This window comes from Seriola lalandi, unplaced genomic scaffold, assembly GCF_002814215.2.
Source record: "Seriola lalandi dorsalis isolate HSWRI2012SDOR001 ecotype SW California unplaced genomic scaffold, Sedor1 jcf7180002054885, whole genome shotgun sequence".
NCBI classification, from domain to species: Eukaryota; Metazoa; Chordata; class Actinopteri; order Carangiformes; family Carangidae; genus Seriola; species Seriola lalandi.
The window spans coordinates 4783394-4804835 of NW_019525437.1; the positions used below are offsets into that span (position 1 = coordinate 4783394).

The 21442-nt window shown below is 41.3% G+C and overlaps 2 protein-coding genes across 3 annotated transcripts in view; both read left to right on the plus strand.

Annotated features, from left to right (window-relative positions):
- The first annotated feature begins 3445 nt into the window (after positions 1-3445).
- Positions 3446-13488, plus strand: trmt1l (tRNA methyltransferase 1-like). 2 transcript variants are annotated; one of them, XM_023429007.2, is made up of 16 exons: positions 3446-3512; positions 4712-4807; positions 4946-5008; positions 5295-5408; positions 6091-6155; positions 6763-6919; positions 7579-7699; positions 7809-7888; positions 8519-8771; positions 9024-9236; positions 9318-9508; positions 10294-10360; positions 10606-10769; positions 10866-10928; positions 12001-12127; positions 12919-13488. In XM_023429007.2, the coding sequence occupies exons 1-16, from the start codon at positions 3452-3454 to the stop codon at positions 13100-13102; spliced, it is 2019 nt and encodes a 672-aa protein (XP_023284775.1). In that variant the 5' UTR covers positions 3446-3451; the 3' UTR covers positions 13103-13488. The 2 variants fall into 2 exon arrangements, with proteins under 2 accessions (XP_023284775.1, XP_087036158.1); XM_087180032.1 differs by having other exon boundaries at positions 10606-10928.
- A 1838-nt stretch (positions 13489-15326) lies between these two features.
- The window catches only part of niban1a (niban apoptosis regulator 1a), a 36832-nt gene continuing 30716 nt past the window's right edge, over positions 15327-21442 (plus strand). The window contains exon 1 of the mRNA XM_023428695.2: positions 15327-15457. Coding sequence (XP_023284463.1) covers positions 15403-15457 — 55 coding nt within the window. The 5' untranslated portion in view covers positions 15327-15402. The remainder of the gene's footprint in view (positions 15458-21442) is intronic.

Below are 21442 nucleotides of genomic sequence, written 5' to 3' on the forward strand. Positions count from 1 at the left end.
GATTAGTTTTCCTGGATCATGACACTTCACCTCATCAACAACTCTTTATATACTCTACAGGTGTTGAATACATTTATGACAGATGCATACATATAAACGTCAGGGATTGGGTGTGTTCCCATTTTTACAACATGATCATTCAGACAGCGAACCCGTCTTTTGTTGTGTTGAAAACATGTCAACATTCCTTTCCACACCCTTTTAACCTTGTGAACCTAAACTAAAAGCATGAAGTTTCAATTTCTAATTCTACATGTAAATAAGGATGATTTAACTTTTGTGTCATAGGTCACAGTGACCTTGACCCTTGACGTTTAACAACCAAAATCTAATCAGTTCATCCTTGAGTCCAAGTGAATGTTTTTGTGCCAAATCTAATGAAATTCTGTCAAAGCGGTCTCGAGATATCACGTTCCAGAGGTTAAAATACGTGCGACGTATTGTAATAATTCTCACAGTAGAAAGCATGTTTTTCTTTTGTAATTTGTTGTTTTGCGTTATGTGAGCAAAAGAGAAAGACAAACACGTCAAAAGTTCGTTATTGATCATCTTTTGTGTTGGATATTGTTTTGACAGGGAGCAACTGTCTGACATACTCGCTCCACCCTGTCTCACACTCACACTCACATTATCACACAGCTTGATTCACCCATTCAGTGATGGTGTTTATCTTAGCAGGCAGATTATGCCCCCGCTGCACCACCCGGTGCGGCAGCTGTCTACCTTGACTGACAGATCAGTAATTAGAACTCACCAGTGGTGTAAAGTAACTGGACTGTAAAACATTATATAGGAATTAATTCTCTCATTCATTTATTGTAAATATGTCTGGTTCATTGAACCACGATAAATGTGAGTTATTGGACTTAGGTTTGACTGTGAAATACAAAAGGGTTTCATTAAAGATGTATAATTCTCATTGTATGTTTAGATCTGTGTCAAATCAGGTAAACATTGTTCTTTAGATGGTGGTGTGTTGTTGATCTCTGGCAACTTTGCCACACCTGTTGTTGCTGAACAGATGCCACAGTCACTTTCTATTTATACTTCAATAAAAGGCCATTAACAATTTAATGTACGTCTTCGCCAGGTAGGTTTTGTGTCACACCTACGCACATCATTACATGTGACATTCTTTTTTCTTTCAGGACATGTCTTTATCTGTTCTCGATTTATTGTTTGATTTCATTTTATTTGCACACCTAAAACATTACAAATACTTTTTTTCTTTGAAGGGGAAGTGCAGGTGAGGTAAGAAATCCATCCAGGACGTAGGTTAAAACCTCACCTAATAAGCACAACTACAGCACGCATTTTATTACTCCACAGATCAGCTGTTTGAGTCAGGTAGATCAACGGTTGAAAAAAATGTAGTTGCAAAGGAACGGGCTGTTTGACGGCAAGATAAAGTGGTCAAAATATTGAAAGCCAAGCGTACGCTTCCACTAATATCAGCTTTTTTCTGTGGGCGTTTATTTTAAAGACACATTTTTGTGGAGGGTCTGTCCCCACAGCGGCTCATCACTCGGCCTCTGTGTCGATGCTCCCGGCTGCTTCTCTAAACTGGGAGCACAGTGATACGGATCTACTGCAGGTAACACATTTACAATAGGTACCTCACACAACCCCACATCAAATAACCTGAAATATCACTGAAACATCATGAGGAAAATCTTGTTTTTGCTGACATATATTGATGTAACGTCTCACGTTGCAGAATGATGTAGGCCTACTCCAGGATTTTGTGACATCACTGTTAAGTTTGGTGTAACAGAGCACATCTGATCCATAGAGCGCAGGGCAGCAAACCTCTGCTGTGTTACCTCATTTGGCGATTGTGACTTAAAAGACACTTATTCAAATGAAAAACCCGAAATTGCCATTTTAGTGCTGCAATGATTAATCAATTACTTGATTAGTTGACCAAAAGAAAATGAATGGGTAGCTATTAATAAATGTTGGGTTAGGGTTAGGGTCATTTTGTGTCCAAAAAAATAAAAACTCACAAACTGAGCGAAAATGGCTTCAGCTTGTCTGACTTGATAGTAACCTGAATCTCTCAGGTTTAGACTCTTTGTTGGCCGAAACAACAAGATGATGAAATCATCCTTATTTCTGGGAAACTGATGGGCTGTTTCATGGAAGTGATTACCAGCTGCTGGTAATGTTATCACTTTGTGAGTGCACACCTTACCGCACCCTAACAGAGCCACTGACTTTGATTTAGTTATTCTTTCATTTGAATTGTATATGTCAGTTAATGAGCAGAAGACAGAACACATCAGATACTCTTTGATCATGTTTTGTGTTGGACATTGTGATGACAGGAACTGTCATATATACTTGCACTGTCCTTCCTCATACTCAATTACATATTTACATTCACTCATTCACTGATGGTATTTACCTAACAGGCAGGCTATACTTCTACTGCACCACCCAGTGTGGCAGCTGTCTACCTTGAGTGACAGGTTAGTAATTAAACTCTCCAGTGGAATGACATGAAATCAACTAATCTTTTCTCTATAATTTAAATGAAAGTATCTGTCCACTGGGGATTTTTTATCTTTGATTCAAATATTTTTGTGTTAGTGTCCACATGTACATTTTGAAAGAAAGACTACATAAGTTAATTCTGAAAAGAAACTGTTCTTAATGGTGCAGGCAATGTAGCTCGATCTTTTTCTTTTTCAATATGACTCACATTGTCATTCATATGAAGCATTACAACTAATCTATAAAAAATAACACCAGAAAAGGCAGCTTTTACCTTCCGTGTAATATATATATATATATTAGGAGGACTGCAAAAATAAAAAAATAATTTAAAAGTTCCCACACATGTACATAGATTACTTGATACAAATGATTGGCAAAGAAAATACATGACAGGTCATGCATGTTGTGGCTGGTCCCCACTTGGTGTTTTGTTTGTTAGGTAGACATGCTTAGAGAGGTAGCTACTATGCTAACAATGGTAAAAGGTTGCTGTTCAACTAAACCAAAAAAAAAAAAAAAATACTCCATAACTAATTGTCAACTGTGACTTACTAATTACAAATATTTTTAAATTTCAGAGTGAATCATGCAGACTTAATAAGTAATTCCCTTATGTAATCTATAATTTTAAGAATGTATTCTGATTACTACTGATTTGAATTGTAACTGAGTAAATAGTTAATCATATTTTGTATACAAAATATTTTGTATACAAAATATACAAAATATGATTAACTGTATTTTATTTACTCTGAATACATAAGTTATTTACATGTAAGTTATTTACATGTATTTCATTGTCTTATGTGCTTAATACGCTTTTAGTTGCGGTTTCTTTTTACTGTTAAACTGAGCGACGTACCGGTACTTAACAGCTACGTTTTAAAACCTACGCAGTTTGAGTAAACTACGTAGGACAGAACGTTTCCTGCGTATATTCCTGTAGTTAGTAATGGCGGAGCTCAAAGAGGCGAACGCTTCCCAGCTACACCAGGAGGACGTCGATATCAAACGTAAGTAAAAAGCGTTAGTTTCTCGTTTGAACTCGGATTTTTGGACGCTGAAGTGCAGCATTAATCGTAGTTTACTCATCACCATGAGCTGCACAGTGAATTCACGGAGAATTTGAGTTTGCAACTGCTGAACTGAACGAGGGCCTCACCACGGAGCTCCGCCATAGGACCTAAATAGTCAACAACAACAGGGACAAAAGGGCTGGAGCTAGTTTGAGCCGAACCGTCGTAGTCACCGGCTATCTACATTTGTGACAGTCTGTTCGCATAGGCTTTGTCGGGGTGTTACACTGGGCTGTACGACAGTTTCAGATGACACGGTCTCATCACGGAGCTGCGCTACAGGACCGCAGAGCCGCTCAGTTTGGACACTCCAAACTGTCCGTTTATTACCGGTTTAACCATCACCGAGCTGCTGGCCTCAGCACACGACGGGTTTAGTTGTAGAACAAAAGGAAAGGCAACTAACCAGCCTCAGCTAACCTTTGAAAACTGCCCGGAAATTGAAGATTGTGAGAAAAATATATTCTTAACTTTCACCTTTATTATGTTCATATAACAGTTAAAACTATATTTGATACAACTTTATTTGAATACAGTTTAACGGCCTCCTTTGCAATGCCATGTAATGTAATAATTGTACTACAACATTATTTATTTATTTATATACAAACAGTCAAATTCCCACAGAGCCACCAAAGTCCTTAAAGATATTTGATATGTTTTGTCCTATCAGAAAATTACTAATCAACAAGATTGACAGACAAATAATAACCAAAGTAATTTATCATGTCAACAACCACCAGTTACAGGTGTCATTTGTCAAGAATTAATTATTTTATTTTTGTAATTTTAACAATGAAATGAAATCGGTACAAGTCAACTTGGCTGAACTCAGACAACCTCTGACAGAGCACACTGCCAAGATGTGATCCAGCCATAATAGAGACTGTTTAGTTGTGTTTGCACCAAAACATGTTTTTTCACTTTTTCATTCCTGAGTAATAAGATGTCAATATTTTTTTTGTCCACTCAGTACATTTTTCAAACTGCAGCTTTTTGAAGTGGAAGGATAGAAGCTGGTTTGAAGAAGTCCAGCTCCACTCCACAGTTTTACATTTAATGAACTATGCTGCTGAGAACCTGGAGTTGATGTACTCAGTATAAAATATTCAAAAAGAGCCTCTCTGTCTCTGAAGGTGGCGATGGTGGAGATGCACCTTCAGCCGGTGACCAAGCTGCAGAGACTGAAGCTGCTGCAGATAATGACGCCAGACCCTCGACTACAACCACCGGTGATTTCATAAAAGCTCTTTGTGTGTGTCGATCTGTTCACGTGGACAGTGGTCTAAAACTTTAAAGATAGACATTTACAGACAAAAGTTTTTCTGATAATAGCATAACAAGTTCCCATTCTCCTTTTCTACTGACAGAGAGACACATCTCCATCCAAACTAAGCTGGAGGGCCTTGAGATGCTGGTTGACCTGAATGGGGGTGAGTTCAGTTCTTCACCAAATCTTCAGCAATGAGATTAGATGACACAGGCGAGGAATTAGATGACACATTGAGTCGTTTTTCAAGCAAAAATACCAAAGATGAACTAGTCTGATGCTGTCACAAGGCGACAGAAAAAAATGACGTCATATTTGTTTTTAGAAAACTCAACTATCTTCACTATTTTTTGACATTTTATAGACCAAATGATTAATCAAGAAATCTGCGAATGAATCGATAATGAAAATAATTGCAGCCCCGTTGATTTTGTGTTTTCACTCTCCAGCGGGGCGAAAGTCATGTCCTCTGTGTCCTGAGGAGAAGTTTAAAGCCTGTTACAGCCACAAACTCCGCCGACACCTGCAGAACCTGCACTGGAAAGTCTACGTGGAGTTTGAAGGTAGGAAGATGAAGCACGTCGACACGCTCCACTCTCCGCGCAGACCAGTCAAGCTCTTCCACAACAAACTGGGAAAAACTATTTCTTTGTGCAGCTGGTTCAGTGCACAGGGGCAATATCATGTTGAAACACTGTTGTCTGAAATATCACTGTATGCTGCAGCATTCATTTTTCTCTTCAGCGGGACTAGGAGACCTGGATCAAACTAGGAAAAACTGCCCAAAAGTATGTGGACAGGGGTCCACATAAGCATAAGCTAATATACAGGGCTGTACATAAGCAAAACGTAATGACAACCACCCAGATCATTGACAGATATTTTTATAATTAGTTCATTGTTCATTGAGCAATTTCTGAATCTAATTTTTTTTCACATGGGTGTAAACTAACTGCCATTTTTTTTTTTTTAACCCTTTTTATACATTTAATAATGCACGCTTAGCTCAGGGGCCAAACCATAAGAACAGCACACAGACAAGAGAGTCCACATACTTTTGGCCATGTTCTGCAGAGGTCTTGCACAGATCTGGAACATCAGAAATTGTATTAACATGTAAAAACATAGAAGTTTGTGTGAAAGTGGGCTTTACTGTGTCAGTTATTCAGTCTTAACATGAAGCTGCTCATCAAATCCTAATTCAAACGACGTAAGTGTTGAGCTTTGACCCTCGATGTTTAACAGGCCAGAGGATGTGTATCTGTCACCTGCCCTGCAGAAACCTGAAGCCCAGCCTCAGTGGAGATCAGGTGAGAGATTCAACACAAACTGTCTGCAGATCACGTTACCACCGCAGCTCCGAGCAGGATCAGGATCATGTCCGCTTGATTTCCTCTTTTTTTTTTTTTTTCTTTTTTTTTTTTAAGTTTCTTGGGAAGAATTGTGTAATGTTATGTGTAATGTGTTATTGTAAGGAAAATAGAAATTCTGGGACAGCACATTTAGTAGGAACCCATCAATTAATTTTGTAAGAAGCAGGTAATTCAATTAAATTCCTGCTTTCTGTGGAATGTTCTAAAAAAGGGTTAAAACTGTAATAACTGTAAAGATAACAGAAGATCCATTTTAACAGGAGTAAGTATTTATTTATTCTGACTTTTTCTTGTAATTAACAGCAGGATTAAAAGACAAAACGTTCAAAGTAACAGCAGAAAATAATTGGAGACTGTTTAATTGTGTAATTAGACACTTTCAGTTACTGCTAAATTACAACAACATATTACAGGTACATTACATTAGGAAACTAGACACTAGTTAGATTGATATCGAGATTTGAGTGCACTGTCCGTTGTCCTGTTACCGTGAAGCTTTATGTTTTTGTCACATTTTGTGTTTTGTCTCTGAACCTGTTTGCAGGCCTCAGGGAGACACGTGGCTCACTACCACTGCGTGGTTTGCTCCGTCACCATCGCCCGTAAGACGGACATGATCAGCCACCTGAAGCGCCACGTCAACAAAGGAGAGACTGAGGCCAGCTACTCGGGCAGCTCAGACGTACCGTTCGAAGAGCCGGGTAATTAACGTCACCAGCACAGCACAAGAAGCTGATCAACATATAAACAACATACTGTAGCAGTATAAGGAAATCAGACAAGATGTTGTCTGGAACAAAATCAGACGCCCCCCTAGTGGATAAACCCTTTTAATCCTGATGCTACACACAAAGTTCACAGATGAGTATGAGAACTGTGCATACACACAGTTAAAAACCAAGTATCACAGGCGTAAGTTGCATGCAACAGGAGCTGAAACAAACTTATTTTACTATCTTATTACTATCTTTTTACTATATATACTAATCTTGATTAGTTTCTCACTTAATTACATCTTTAACGTATCAAAAAATTGTGAACATACCACTTTCCTAAAGCACAAGTTGATTTATTCAAACTAAAAGTATAAAGTTTCCTTGTTTATTCTGACCAATTTTTAAATTTATGTCATTTTTAAATGGCAAAATTTTAAGCTCCTCATGCAATTTTTCCGTAAATTTCAGGGTTTAATACTCAGAGCAACATTAATAAGATTCAGCTGCATGAAAAAGCTGTTGACTCCAGATTTAGAGGAAGTTGTTACACTTAATGTTCCAAACCAAACGCAGTTGCGACAAAACCGTGGTAAAAATGAATGATGCAATGATGGTGGTTGTGTGTGATATCAATGTGTCGGCAGCTCCGTCGGGTCAAGCTTATGAAATCATGAAAGAGCTCGGGACAAACGTCCAGCTCCTCCCGAACCACACCACCCCGCAGAAGAGCGACACCTACTTCAACCGCAAGATGAAGACCAACAGGTGAGCACCAGACAAGTTATACAGACACGTGATATACACACACACACACACACATGTGAAGACGTTAATCCTCATCTGAGCTGAGTGTGTTTGTGTGTCTGTGCCTCAGGCAGCTGGTGTTTTGTTCGCTGGCTGTTCTGGCTGAAGAGAGAAACCCACTCGAGTGTCTGGACGCTTTTGGAGCCACAGGTAAGACAGTGCGGATCCGACTGTCGCAACGAAACGGCACGAAAACATACCACAAAACTTTTTACTTATTCTTCATGCGTACATACAGTATATTTAAAAATTCTACATGAAACCAGTTAGAAATTGGAACAATTTCATACATTGACATATATGTCCAGCTCGTACAGATATGACTGTTTATGTATGTCTTACGTACATACATATCCATCTCAAAGTCTGTCAATATATTAATATCATAAGTGTAAATATAAAAGAAAAACATATATAAACACATATAAATTAAATATATATCAACATGGATTGTTGCAACATGTTAGATGATATAAAAATTTATATTTTTAGTATATGTACATATCTCCTTATAGGTGACATTCATATATGGCAACATCATGATATAAGGACATATATTCAAATTTATATCACATATTAGGTTTTTGTATGTATATTGGATAATAGAGAAAAGAATCACCAGGCTAACAGGAAGCTTCACATCTTCTCTAAAGAAGTAGAAAGTCTTAAATGTACATTTTGCTTCCGCGCTGTTGGACGAGGACTCTGCTTTCAGACGCTCACGCCACAAAGTTAAACCTCCATCTCGTCTCTGCTGTCTGTTTCCTGTCCGTCTCTCAGGGATCATGGGCCTCCAGTGGGCGAAACACCTCCGCAACGCGGTCAAAGTGACCATAACGGACATCAGCGACACGTGTGTCAAAATGATCAAAGAGAACTGCCAGCTGAACCACATCCGGGTGGATGGAGGCTCGCGAGGCCCCCGGGGGGCCGACGGGGCAAGCGCCGAGGTCGAGGGCGTTCCCATCGCTGCGGTGGAGGTCGCTAAGATGGACGCCAACGTCATCATGCACCTGCGGCCTTTTGACTACATGTGAGGGAGAAGATTTGGCCTCTGTCTTTGCAGTTCTGTCTCAAGTATACTAAAGTTGAAAGATAAAGGTTTATTTCAAGTCTATTAATTAAGTCTTTTAGTAATTTTTTTGATTGCAGCTTGTTTCTAGAAGAGGGTTTCCACTGGTTTACAAGCTGAGGTTCTTTGACACGAGTCTTGATGCATGAAGTGTTTTAAATTCTGCAACATAAGAGAAACACACTTGTACCTTGTTTGTGTTTATTTAATCAGTCATTTGGATCCGTTCGGGACGGCAGTGAACTACCTGGACGCCGCCTTCAGAAATGTCCGTAACCTGGGCATCATCTCTGTGACGTCGACAGACACCGGCTCCCTGTACTCCAAGTCTCCCAACGTCACCCTGCGTCACTACGGCTGTCACATCGTACGCACCGAGTACTACAAAGAGCTGGCTGCTCGCATGGTCATCGCCACTGTGGCAAGGTAGGCCACTTCATGTCTGTGTCCTAATGTGAGACAGACACTGAAACTGACACTTAATCCTGATTTCTCTGTGTGTCGCAGAGCGGCGGCCCGCTGTAACAAAGGCATCGAGGTGCTGCTAGCGGTCGCGCTGGAGCATTTCGTCCTGGTGGTGGTGAGAGTCCTCAGGGGACCGACGCAGGCTGATGAATCGGTTAAGAAGTTACGGAAACTGGTCCACTGCCAGTGGTGTGAGGAGAGAGTCTTCCTCAAACTAGGAAACATGGTGGACGGTGAGTTACAGAAGGCTGGTAGCAAAGTTGGCTGAAGCAAAACTGTGATGCTGTAGTATGATTTTTTACAAGCAGATACATGTGTGCTTATACAAACAGTCCCCGCTGCATCGTGACTGAAGGATGAATAGTTTTTATTAGAGAAGCACAATCTGAGTTTTTGCCTCGCGACACGTTTCCAATACATAAAGTCACTTGTCAACTAGTAGTGGAGACATTGGTGCCTCATTATTCTGTTCATCTGTGTGTTTGACCTTGTTTACCAGGGTCGTACTCCTTCATCGAGCTTTATTAAACATGTAGTCATAGTTACTTCATTCATGCGATGCTTTGAAACCACTTCTTGACAAAAAGTGCAGAAAAATACACAGAAAAACAATATTAAGTCATTTTACATTAGCTCACCACAAACGTGCGCTTCCAGTTTCCCAGTCAAGGTCGACTGTTAGTTTCTCATTAAAATGTATTTATCTGGCTGATACCCAATCTGCATAATAAGCATCATTAGAATCATGGCTGACACGGTCTAGTTTTTATATCACAAGAGCTGCAATTTTAATTATAACTAAAACATTACTAACAATGTCTTTACAAGCTGTAGACATGTTTGGTGAACATTTGGCCGGCAGCCTCACTGCCTATAAAGACACCTGTCATTGGTCAGCTGTAGCTAATTAAGTGAAATGGTCAAAACACGGAACGAAGCTCTGACCTGTTGTTGTTGTTTAGGTTGATGTTTTTCTGCAGAGGAGAACAGAAAGTTAACTATGCAAAGTTTCTTCCAGACACGCTGCCCTGTAACTGTCATGGAAGTCTGCCTGGAAAGACGGCAGTGCAGCTGGGACCGTTATGGTAAACCTCACTGCACAGACACACACACACACACACACCTCAGTGAGATGTATGTATGGTTACTAAGCGCTGCATCTGCTTGAAAAGCTCCTCACTGTGGCGCCATCTGTAGTCACACCGACTAAAAATGTGAACGCAACAAGGGAGATGCTTAACTTGCAGGACTTTGTTTTTAGGGTTGGATTACATTATGTTTGAGTGTGTTCACAGGTGTAGCACAGTTACAGATATGTGTGTATGTGCAGGTCCGGCCCTCTGTTTAACACGGGCTTCCTGAGGAGGATGCTGTCGGCGGCAGTGCAGCACAGTATGGACGACATCCAGCCACTCGTCAAAACTCTGATCTGCGAGTCCGAGTGCACGACCCTCAAGTCTTTGGTGCACGGGCCGTCCGCTCTCACTAACCAGGGTAAAACACCAGCCTCACGCACACGTGTGTGTGTGTGTGTGTCTGATTTCTGTATGTTAACACACGTGTTTACAGAATATTTTGATCCCTCTGCAGTGGAGTGTGGAGTCGTCATTAAGACCTTACAGAGCGGAGAGGAGTCGGGTCCTGATCAGTCTGGTGAGTCAGTCGCACACTTGTTTATAAATCTCTGTAATCACCTGAGGTTCTTGTACCAGAGAAGGAGAACTCCACATGAGCTCTGTCCCCCAACCTCTCCTGTCATCAGTCCAGAACCTGGGAGTTATCTTCGTTGCTTAGACACTTTCAGTTGCTTAGTTTTCGAATATACCGGAAAAAAAATTAAGCAACACTATTTTTGTACAAATAAAACATCTGAGATTTTTTCTAAAAACATAGAACTTATGTCTCTTACATTTTCTCACACAAATGTGTTTAAAATCTTTCACTGCTGCAAATGCCTTAACTTTTTCCATGACTACACCGTTTAAGAGACCCTCAGTTAAGGAGAAATTAAACCTTAAGTGCCTACTTAAACCCTACTTTAGTAAAAAACTTAAGTGGTTTTGTGCAACCAGTCTCTGAACGTATATCCACACATCAGCAACGTCTCCGAATTCTTCCATCAGCTCAGAAACAGAAACGATTAATTACTGTAATGCTCTTTATTACTGTTCTTCCTGTAAGACCCATTCAACAGCTTCAGCTCATACACCATGCAGCTGCATTTAACCACATCAGCCCAGCTCTCAAACAGCTCCACTGGCTGCCTGCTCTGCAAAGCACTGACTGGTCTCTCTCTGCAGTACGTAGCTGAAATGTTCAGGTCACAGGACGGACGTGTCCCAAGACCAGAGAGGTTGACTGCGGGTCTCCTGTTCGGACAGACCTGTTACTGTTCCTGTAGCTCTAACCTCTGTCCTCTGGAGGGCAGTGTGACCCAGCTATCCTTTAAGACTTTGTTTTTTTTATGGCTGCATCATCACAAAAAATGTTTTTTCTTTTTTTTTTTTTTTAGATCTTTTTACACACAATTCCCCAGATTCAACCTCAGATATTTCGTATCTTTTTAAAACTTTAGAATCTCCACTAGATCGTAAAATAAAGTTTTGTGGATTTGAACAACATTGTGAGTTTGTAACGGTGGAGACACCAGTGGGTTTAGCAGTGTTTCAGAGGTTGACGTGTCCACTTTTCTGTTCAGATTTAATATTCGGTCTTTTCTCTGCAGGGAAGAGGAAGACCGGAGAGGATTCTGGGAACGTAGTGAAGAAGCTGAAGTCTGATGCGTCTCTGGAACACCCGCCTTTCTACTACAGCATCCACCGCCACAGCATCAGAGGCATGAACATGCCCAAGTAAGTGACCTCTGACCTGTAGTCCACTGTACAGGAGGTCAGTTTCTAGTGTCCCACTGCTGGAGCTGTTTCAGTGCAGTGGAGGTTTCACAGATTGCACTGTGACGAGCAGTGTAGCTAATGGGTCAAACCAACAAATGTCTCCTGCTAACAAGAACTGTGTGTGTATCAAAGCCTGATATGTCAGATTCCTGCTGTGCCACAAAGTGGCTGTGGGTCAGGGCGGTTGACCAGGTTGTCCACTAATCGATAGATGGGTGGTTCGATTCCCGGCTCCCCCAGTCTGCAACGTCTCTTTGGGCAAAAGACTGAACCCCAAATTTCTCCACATGTACCATCAGTGTATGTGTGATAAAGACGCACCGTATATATAGATGTGCATATATAGCTGTGTGAATGGGTGACTCGCAGTGTAAAGCTCTGTCAGTGGTTGCTAAGACTAGAAAAGCTGGTTTAGAAATTTTATAAATACAGTGGATTAATCTGCTGCTGAAAATAGTCGCCAATAAATGCACTTTTGCCTTTTTTAAAAAGTGAAACAATATGTTTGTGAGGTGTTTTTTAAAGTGTCTTCAGAAGGAACCAATGAGAGTCACAGACAGAGGCAAATCAGAAAGTGCTGAGAGACGAACACACTGTTGGTTTGGGTCTAAGACAAACACCAGAACGAGCCTTTAACATTCCGGAGGAAAACTGAAATCGCTGAAATCAAATTTCAGGTGCTTCAGCTTTGAACACAGACATTAAACCCCAGGAACATGTTGTGATGTTAACATTATTTCTCTGTACAGGTTGAACAAGTTCCTTCAGTACCTGACAGAGGCCGGCTTCAGGGTGAGTCGGACTCACTTCGACCCGACGGGGGTTCGAACTGATGCCACGCTGGAGCAGTTTAAATCCGTCCTCACCAAGTACAGCGTCCCCACGTACGCCACCGCCACGCAGACGAGCGTGAGCACAGAGAAGACGGTGTGAGAGAACCAAGCAGAGATGAGACAACCAACGAAAATCATTCCGTTCTTGGTTTGTCTCAGTTTGACTGCACCCCTGCTGTTCCCTCGAGTTCTGACTGCACTGACATCATAAAGAAACTACCAACTGCTTTCGCTCTGGACGAGCTTTTATTAGAACAAAGTAGAAACTCTTTAATCAAACCAAAACTGATGTGGATTTTTATTCAAACTGCAAAACCAAACTGATCCTGAGCCCAGTTTATCAACAGTGTCTCTATTTATTTCCGATTTCATTTCTCTCGAAAATCCTTATAATACAAGTTTTTTTTTCTAGCTGTTTTATTGTTTTAATTTGTTTAATGTCTTAAAAACATAATAAAAAATCTGTCTGCAAAGACTGAATTATTAGCTGGCTTCTCTGGTTGCTCAGAATGTTCTGTGATTCTTCTGTGTTCACAGTCAGGGCCCCGAGGCTCTGGGACGATCCGCCCGAGGGAATCAGGTCAGGTGAATCTGTGACCTCCTTTAGGTCTCTTCTTAAAATTTGGGGGTTTTTATACACCTAATTGTTTTATGTTTTTCTGCTCTTTTAAACCTATCGATTTTAACCTGTTATCCTAATTTATTGCAGCTTTTTTTTAAGCACTTTTGCTCTATAATTAAAGATTATCATTATTATAATTATTATTTACTGAGAAAATTCACACCCACAGCTTGAAACAGTCTGTGATCAGGGTTGATGTTTCTCTTGGCAAAGTTATTTTAGTCGCATTAACATCATTGGTGGGAAGAAAAGATTTCATTCTCATGAATCAATGAGAAGTTGGGTTTTTACACCAGTTCCAAAACAGACAACAAAAGAAAACTCACTGACAAGTATGTGTGTAAGGCGACAGACTGATATTTCACATTGTACATAGTTAAATAAATGATGCTTTGTTCAGTTCTGTTAAGAGAAAATCCTGTAACACATTCTACCGCCACAGCACATTGCATTGTGGGATATTCTCTTGAGCAAACTCTGCAGAGTTGAAACACTTCTTATCTGGAAAAACCCTGTTGCTCCAAAGGTTAAAGAGACTTTAACTTTAAGATTAAAATAGAGATGTTTACCTGGTAGGTGCATTTACATCAATGAACCCTTGTGTTTTTTCTGTTCCTGTGTCGCACACACATGAGTGTGTTTTGGAAAAAAATTTCCCTTTAAATTGAAAATACTCACGTTCACATATCTCTTGATTATTATACTGTGTAAATGTCACATTCATGTGTGCAAATAGTCCAACAAATGTCCTTCGAGATCAAGAGCCCTTGATAGTTAAACTGTAAAACTGTATACTGATATTTAAAATATCATTTTTATCTCTCATCTCTCTTGGTTTATGTTTATTACATTTATTTTGCTTCTTATATTCCTGTTGTCCTTTTTGTTCTGCCTGTTCTTTGAATCAATCAAACTTTATTCGTATAGCACTTTTCACACAGGTTAATGCAGTTCAAAGAGCTTCACAGATCATAGATGACTGATACGCTGAAAAAAAGGACAAATCAAGTAAGAAAGCTGAGATACAAACATAATGAGAAAATTGATTTAAAAAGCTGTAATAACATTAGCAAACAAAAAAAAAGATTGATAATAAAAGAGCAGATAAAATACAATAATATAATAGGTCAAATAGAATAGAATACAATTTAAACATAATTACAATAAAATATGTGAAAAAATAAAGTGACTAATGACTAAAAGCCATATTTAATTAAATGACTGAATGAATGACTCCACAGAGGACTCATTATTCACCTGGCAGCAGTGAAATAAATTTCAGATTTAAATCAGTGGATTTCCCCTTTAAGGGAACATTGCAACATGTTAATTGGAAGTTAAAGTTGTTCGTGTTATTTCAGTGGATGAATGAAGTATAACTTTTAAATTCAAGTGTCTCATCATTACAGTTTATTTAGTTCGTTTGTGTTAATCTAACTCACTGTCAGAGGAAATGAACTGAAGGGAGTCAGGCTGTTACATTACATTAGCTTCAGCCCTAATTCAACTCACAGAGCATCATGGGTGATTATCAGGCGCCTTTGGGGATAAAAAAAATCGAGCTGACTTTTCTGGCTGAGCGTCAGCGAATGACAGTGTACAGAAGAGGAGGAGGTGGAGGAGGAGGAGGAGGAGGAGGAAGAAGAGGGAGGGCGTGTGTCTCCTCCCTCCCTCCCTCCCTCCCTCCCTCCTTTACTGTTGCCGCTGCAGATCGATGTGACGGTGTTTGTACCTGAGGACTGAACCCTACCTGTGGATCCTCTCGCGGCAGCAGCACCATGGGGGTCTCCGCGTCCAGTCTGCTGGATGACAACAAATCCACCTACATCAAAGGTAAGACATGAAAACACGCGGATTTTGGAGCGACGCGGTGGGAGCGCGGCGCGGTGCGGCACGGCGCGGCGAGGGGAGGACGCGCCGCGCCGCGCTGCGCTCCCACCTCGGTTCATGAAACACCGCGGAAACACAGCAGCCTGTCTGCCTCTCTCTCTCTCTCTCTCTCTCTGGGGTTTTCATAGCGAACTTCCACGTCTCTGGCCGCGTGTTTTTTTGGAGCTTCATGTCTGATTAGTAGTGATAAGTGTAAATCATCAAATCGATCAAAGAAGCGCGCGTTTTTTTTCTTTCTCTTTGCGCTTCAGAAGAATCAATGAATTTCAGCTTCTGTCCTGATCAGTGAGGATCAGTGTGTCATCTTGTGTTATCACTCAACTGAGAGTTTCTCTGGAAACACACAAACACACACACACACACACACACACACACACACACACAGCTGGTCAACTTGTCTCCAGAGAAGTGATTCCTCAGAAACCTGTCAGGGTGGTTTCGTAGTTTCCACATAAAACAAATTCCCCACCTCTCCCCGGGCACTGTGTGTGTCTGGCAGACAGTGAAGTCAGGAGGGGATTTAATGCTGTTCAGGTTGATCCGGTCACTCAAGCCTTTCCAGTCCTGCAGGGGAGACAAAAGTAATAGGGTGAGGCCAGAATGCCAAGTCCTGCCCCCCCCCCCCTTTTGTCTTTCCGCTCTTCTGCTGTTGGGTGTGTCCATGGGCGGATATGCGGAGATGACAAAAGATGCTTTTCCTCTATTTTACTGTGTATAAATGAGACGGAGAGGGCAGGTGCACATGCTCCACAACAGGTGGATCCTACATGTGAGACCAAGTCACACAGGCTCCAAGTCTGTGTAATAAGAGGGATCAGGAGGGTGTTTGCTGGCTGGGACAGTCTTCACACACATTGAACATATAACTTTAATTAAAGTTGTAAAGCGGTTCTTCATATAATGCAGAGCAGACAGAAGCTTTTCTGAGGCCCTATGCAGGATTTAGGAACTTGGTCCCTGAGAGCGCTAAGCAGCTGCTTAGATCGTTGTGTTCAATTTCAGGTTCAATTAAATTAGTGAAACCTAATCTTGATCGTTCGAGTCCTTTACTACCTGTAGTCGTTCATTAACCTTTTCCTCCACTGATCTTTATGTTTATCCATATTCAAAGATCCATGAGTAAAGTCAAAGTTTTCCTCTTTGTTGGCTTAATCTTTATTTCTACATTGAGTAAGATCAAATTTTGGGGCTGAATTATTAGTTATCTTGAGTTCTTAGAAATGTTTTTGTGATTTTGAATCAGGTTTGGAACAGAACATGGGAGATCCAGATTCAGCCTGGCTCTCCATGGAGTTCTTCTACAGTAAATGACGCTTTATTTCTTGGAAAAAGTTGGTTTAACTAAGGATGATGTGGGTGGTCGAACACAATCACACTCTCACTTCCTAATGACATTTAAAGGTGTTGTGTTCAGGTGCTCCCTGACTTGAGAACCACTGAGCCACTAAACATATGTAACCTGACAGAGACGCTGTAAGACGGCTGATGGACCCTCAGTGATCCAGCTGAGTCTGGCTTCAGTGTCAGCTTTGTTCTGGCTCTGGAGGACCACATGAGAACCGGATGTGGCACATATATTGCAGCCAAATTTGGCTCGCTCATGGGGGGACATTGACCCACCTGGCAACCAGGTTTACTAGATGTATGTCACTGTTGGAATATTTTGGCCACATGGGTCTCGTCTCCAGGTCACTCCGACCAAGTCGCCCTTTAAACTGTATGACTCAAGAAAGAGTGGTAAAACCTCTGATGTAAGAAGTAACTAGCTGCCGCCGGGTATCTGCTCTTTGCTTGGGTGTTAAAAGCAGCTTAGAGATGTTTTCACACCTAACGTTGGTTTGCTCTGGTCTGATTCCGATGATGAGTTTGTAAATTAGTTTAGTAAAAACCACAGTAAAACCATGTGAGAACGTTCCCTCCTCTGATTGGTCAGATTGTGTGGCTGGAGCAGGAAACGCAGGAGGAATGTTGCAGGAACTGTGAAGTTCAAACTTGTGTGTTCACCTGCTAGTGGGGTCGGATCGAGTTCAGAACTCCTTCTCACCAAAAACGAACGGCTCCAGAGTTTGTTTGGGACCAGATCGAGAGCACCTCCTCTAAAGGGTCTCAGTGCGATTGGTTTGGTCTGGTCATGTGTGAAAACACCCTTAGAGATGCACTGGGTCAGATTAAAGATAATGTGGGTCAGGACTCGAGAATGATGTCACCTGTCATGGGGCCCAGCAGATTTCTGACGGCACTACCACCACCACCACCAGAGCATCCTGACATCCAGCCTTTTTTCTACTGGTCTACACCTTTGCTGTGTGTGCGTCCTCAAAGAAAACACTTGGGTCAGATGAACAACACCTGGGGTCAACGCTCAGTTAAACCCAGCTGTTGTAAACAAACAAAATAAAGGTGAAGAGTCAGAAAAAACGCATCAACAATGGAGAACAAAGACAATGAGGAGGATGCAGAAAGATCTGGTGTCCTCGGAAAATATGTCAGAATATAACTTTGTCTTACTGCTGCTGATGTTGACACTGGTTGCATTACCTCTGCTGTTGCCATGGTTACATGGCACATCTCGCATGTTCAAAATGGAAGTGGAAAAGTAAAAAATTGTGATCCAGTGCCACAATGTGTTGACCATGTGTCCGGTGAAGTGCTTCTGAAGTGGAAACTGGTGGAAATGTTATTTTTGTGTATGTTGTTAACAGCCGCAGCGTCACAGGAATCTTCTCTCTGCCCGCCGGGCTCTGTAAATCAGACTCTACATACAACACACATTGTATATGTTCAAGGCTGGAGGAAACCAGCCTTTCGGCCTCTCGTTTAATGGGATCCTCTGGGTGCTTTTTATCTTCTGCAGCTCGTATTGCAGCGCTGTAAAAAAGCAGCTTGTGGCCTCGGCCCGCAGCAGACTTCAGGACACGTCTGTGCTTTTCATGTTTGTCTCGTCAGTTTTTCCTGGCTGCCATTTAAGTGGAGGGTGAACTTCTCAGACTTTTGGGGCCAAGGCAGTGACACCGTGCACCCATTTCTCATGGTGAAAACATTCCCCTCTCTGGGTCTGCGCTGCAGCAGGGTGAAGGGTGGGGTGGGCGTGTGTTTGTTGAATATTTGCTGGTAGTTCACAGGGTTGGGTTGGGTTGGGTTGGATGAGGCGATCCTTGCTTCTATTACATGTGATTCACAAACTGACAACAGTCCAGCAGATCCCTCGACACTGTGAAGCAGTTTTTCTGACTGATGTCATTCGTCCCCTTTTGACATTGCAGTTCAGCAGAATATAATCTTTCTTTTATTTCTAACTCCGTCTGATGGTATTTGGCTGTTTTCAAACATCATATCTTTTCAAGTCTTTCCATGTGGCTGACTGCCAGACTGAAAACAACTGATGTTTGTTTGATTGAGTGAATTTTTCTTTTTTTAATAGTTTTGTTTTTGGCACTTTGCCTTTGTTTGGCAGTCACAGTGTAGAGACAAGGACAGGAATCCTGGAGAGAGAGAGAGAGAGAGAGAGAGGGTATGACATGCAATAAAAGCCCTCAGCTGGATGTTGTGGTTATGTGGTTATGTGGTATGCACCTTAACCATTTGGCCATCAGGGTGCCAATGAATGGACCTTTTTGATGATAAAATCCACAGTAACTCAGAAAATGTAATATCTTTTGGATTTTGGACTGGTGCTGATTTTGTGAGTAAATGTGAGGAGGGAAACAGACATATACAGTATTGTGATGATTTTACATACTCCATAATGAGGTCCTGGAGGCCATATTTCACTAATTATTCCAATATGTGTCCGTTGAGCTTCACGGATTCTCGGTGGATGTTTTCCAGATTAAAGTCTCCCCTTGTGAGATGCAGTTTGGCTCTGTGAGTCTATGAAAATGTGGCTCCCTGGAAAATAAATATTCCAAACCACAGGTAGAGATGTTATTTACGGTGATAGCGGTGATGATGATGGTTATGACATTTATTTGTCTGAGCAGAATATTTGAGTCGTACATCATCCACATCTGGCGGAGTGGTGATCCGTCTTTATTGTCCACATATTTTATCAAAGCGGAGCTCAACAGGGTGCGACATCTGTTCCGCTGTCTGCTCCGTGCAGTCTCTGCATTACTCAACAGTTTGAACTGTTTCCTTTTACACCGTTGCTCATCTCATCATGACTCAGAGGAATGAGTACCAAGGACTGGTACTGTCCAGAAGGCTGTTCCCCTCTTCAGTAGTGTTTCCCCTCTGTTAGAAGGGTGTTTCCCGTACCGCCCCGCCTCTCTGTGGTTGGGGTTAGGGCTCAGGTTAGGTCATGGTTAGAAGTAGCGGAAATAATTGGTTGGGGTTAAGGATAAGGTTGGATTTATGTAGAGGTCTTAAATTGTTATCGGTTCCTGATGGTCAGAGCAGGACTCAGGATACTGCTAAGCTCAGTATTTGGATGTCATTCATTCATTCATTCATTTAAAGGAGCTATTTGTAAGTTTTGTCATTGCTACATAGCCAACGTCAGCATTAACAGCTGTTTACTTACGAGTTCAGCGTCAAACTGACAGCTGTCTCTAGCAGTCGAAAGCAACCCTTCTATTACTTTTGCTTCTATTACTATCACTTATTTTCTTCTATTTAAGTTAGCATGCTAACCAGCTAGCCCCAGTTCAGAGGACGTATTATAACCTCTTGGCTTCACACTGAAGCTTATGCCAAGACTGGTAAGTAAACAGCTGTTAATGCTAACGTTAGCTATGTAGCAATAGCAAAACTTACAAATAGGTCCTTGAACGTTCAGCATTTTCTGTTTGCAAGCTGTTAAAAACATGTTTTTATTATTACTGTAACAGTTTAAACACGAATGTTAGCTTCAGGTGGCGTTAGCATGGCTTCCTGCTGCTGAACATGACTCGTTGCTGGAACTGGTGAACACAAGGTGAATGTCTGTCCTGTTATGAGCTGGCATATTGAGTCTAATGGAAGTGTGGTACTTTTTGTGTTTCTGTCCTTTAACTGTAGGACTGAGCTTTTCTCCACTAGTGTCTTTGAAAGTTTACAAAATGGCTTCAGAGAAGGAAAAGTCTCTTTCTTCACACTGCTTTGGAAACACAAGATTTAGCTTACCTTACATCATGTGTTGTATGTATCCTGTGTGTATTAATGAAAGACACTTTATTTGCACTGCAGTTACAAGATTTTATTGTAGCCTCACTAACATGGCTGTAACAGCTGTAGAGGCTCTGGCATTCTCAGTCTTTGTTTTTGCTGTCAGTGTGCCATTCTTCATGCTGTGTCACTCCACAGCACGGCCGCCTCCAGCTGCCATTACACAGTCCCTCAGATATTTGGAGGAGCTGAGGAACTGAGGCTTTTCCCCTCCTTTTTAGATCTGAATCCACGGCTCTCCACAAAGAGAGGAAACCACTGCTCTGTAACTCTCTGCTGGAAACCCACCTGTTGTTTACTCAGACTGACCGAGAGTCCTCAGAACACAATGCAAATACAGCAGAATCTGCTGCCATGCAAACAACTTGTCACCACGAGACCTGCTATTAGTATTTCTGTCACTAAATCTGCATGAAAGGAGAGGACAACACTGTACACTGAAACTATAAACTCTACTCTAAGATGGGAGCCTCATTGTACCACTTTTTTCTGATCGTTCTCTAGATAAAAGATCAGTTCACCCAAATTATGGCAAATTATCTTCTTGAAAGGAAAAATGCTACATTTTGAAAACAGCACTTATTTGCTTGCTTATTCTCAGCGTGAAGACTGGAAGCAGTGGGAAACAGTTAGCCTGGCTCTGATCAGGTTTTACAAACTTTTGCTTTTATTAACAAGGTAACCACAAGGTTTGCTTTAATTATATTCAAGTGACTCCATCTACTGACACCTCCAAAGTCGTCTTAACAAATTGTACCACATTTGTTTAATTCATAAATGAAT